Genomic DNA, 1387 nt, shown 5'->3' with positions numbered 1-1387 from the left:
AAAAAAAAAAAAAAAAAAAAAATCTTTAGAGTGAAAAACAAAGTTATAGGCATTACACATTCTGATTTCAAATTATATTAAGAAAGCTATAGTCATCAAAACACTGTGGCACTGGCATGAAAATAGAGACATAAAACAATGAAACAGATTAGAAAGCCCAGAAATAAACCCAAGCATATAAAAGCCAACTAGTTTTTGACAAGGACATCAAGAAAAGACAATGGAGAAAGAATAATCTCTTCAATAAATGGTGCTGTTAAAATTGGACATCCACCACTGGAGAGACTGGACCCTCATCTTACATCATACACAAAAAAACTCAAAATGGATGAAAAATCTGAAACCATAAAATATCTATAAGAAACATAGGGGGAAAGTTTCTTGATATTGATCTTGGCAATGATATTTTTGGATATCACACCAAAAGCTCAGGCGGCAACAACAAGGATGAATAGGTGAGACTATATCAGACTACATCAAACTGAAAACTTTCTGTGCATTGGCTGGGTGTGGTAGTTCACATCTGTAATCCCAGCACTTTGGGAGGCCAAGATTGGAGGATAACTTGAGGCCAGGAGATCAAGGATCACCCTGGGCAACATAATGAGATCTGTCCCTACAAAATAAATAAATAATAAAAAATTAAATGAAATAATCACCAAAATGAAAAGACAGCCTACAGATTGGGAGAATATACATGTGTAAACTGTGACTGTCCTGGGCAGACTGAGATAAATGATTGCTTTACCTTTTTCTGAAAAAATTACTACCTGCCGTTGGGGCTGTGTTTTTGTCTTACCTAAGAATTTGCCCATGGGTGCAACAGCATGCTGACATAAAGCAAGAAGGTTGTATAGTTCTGATCTTAAAGTGGAAAAAATCTTCTGTGTTGAGGAATGGAATTGGACTTGGTGCAGCTCTATCTTGACTGGGAGCCATAAAGGCAAAGATGTTGAAGACTAAACACCCCAGCCTTTGGGCATCTAACAGTGAATTTTTGGGATTGAATTGCCGGACTTTAGGATTGTGGGTTTGGAGGTACTTTGAATAAAATGGAAGTTCCTTTCATAAAAAATTTTGAAGCAACAAAGGAGGAAGGCCTTGGTAGAGTGAAATATTTCATTGTATTTGCACTCTGAGGTGCAGAGATGTTTGGAGAAATCTGTTAGTGGCAGGATGGGAGGAATTTGTCATGAGAGCTAGAAACTCTGAGGTCAGGTTTTATTGCGATGTACCTAGGTAGGAATTTTTTTAATGCACTCATCATGCATGGAGTTTATAGCACGTTGAATCTGTGGCTTGATATCTTTTGTTCTTTGGAAAATTCTTACTGTTTTGGAGGGGGCAATCTCAAACTTACAGAAAATTGCAATAACAATACAAGTAA

General features: G+C 36.8%; 1 protein-coding gene across 1 annotated transcript; it reads right to left on the bottom strand.

The window, feature by feature from the left end:
* Positions 1-476: 476 nt before the first annotated feature.
* On the bottom strand, positions 477-983 carry LOC105521494 (transmembrane protein FLJ23183-like). The gene is given in 1 exon segment (XM_011955701.1): positions 477-983. A coding segment is annotated over 1 exon segment (507 nt).
* Between the last annotated feature and the right edge of the window lie 404 nt (positions 984-1387).

This window comes from Colobus angolensis, unplaced genomic scaffold (genome assembly GCF_000951035.1).
Source record: "Colobus angolensis palliatus isolate OR3802 unplaced genomic scaffold, Cang.pa_1.0 Scaffold40, whole genome shotgun sequence".
In the NCBI taxonomy this organism is placed as follows: Eukaryota; Metazoa; Chordata; class Mammalia; order Primates; family Cercopithecidae; genus Colobus; species Colobus angolensis.
This window is presented reverse-complemented; position numbering and strand designations above follow the sequence as displayed.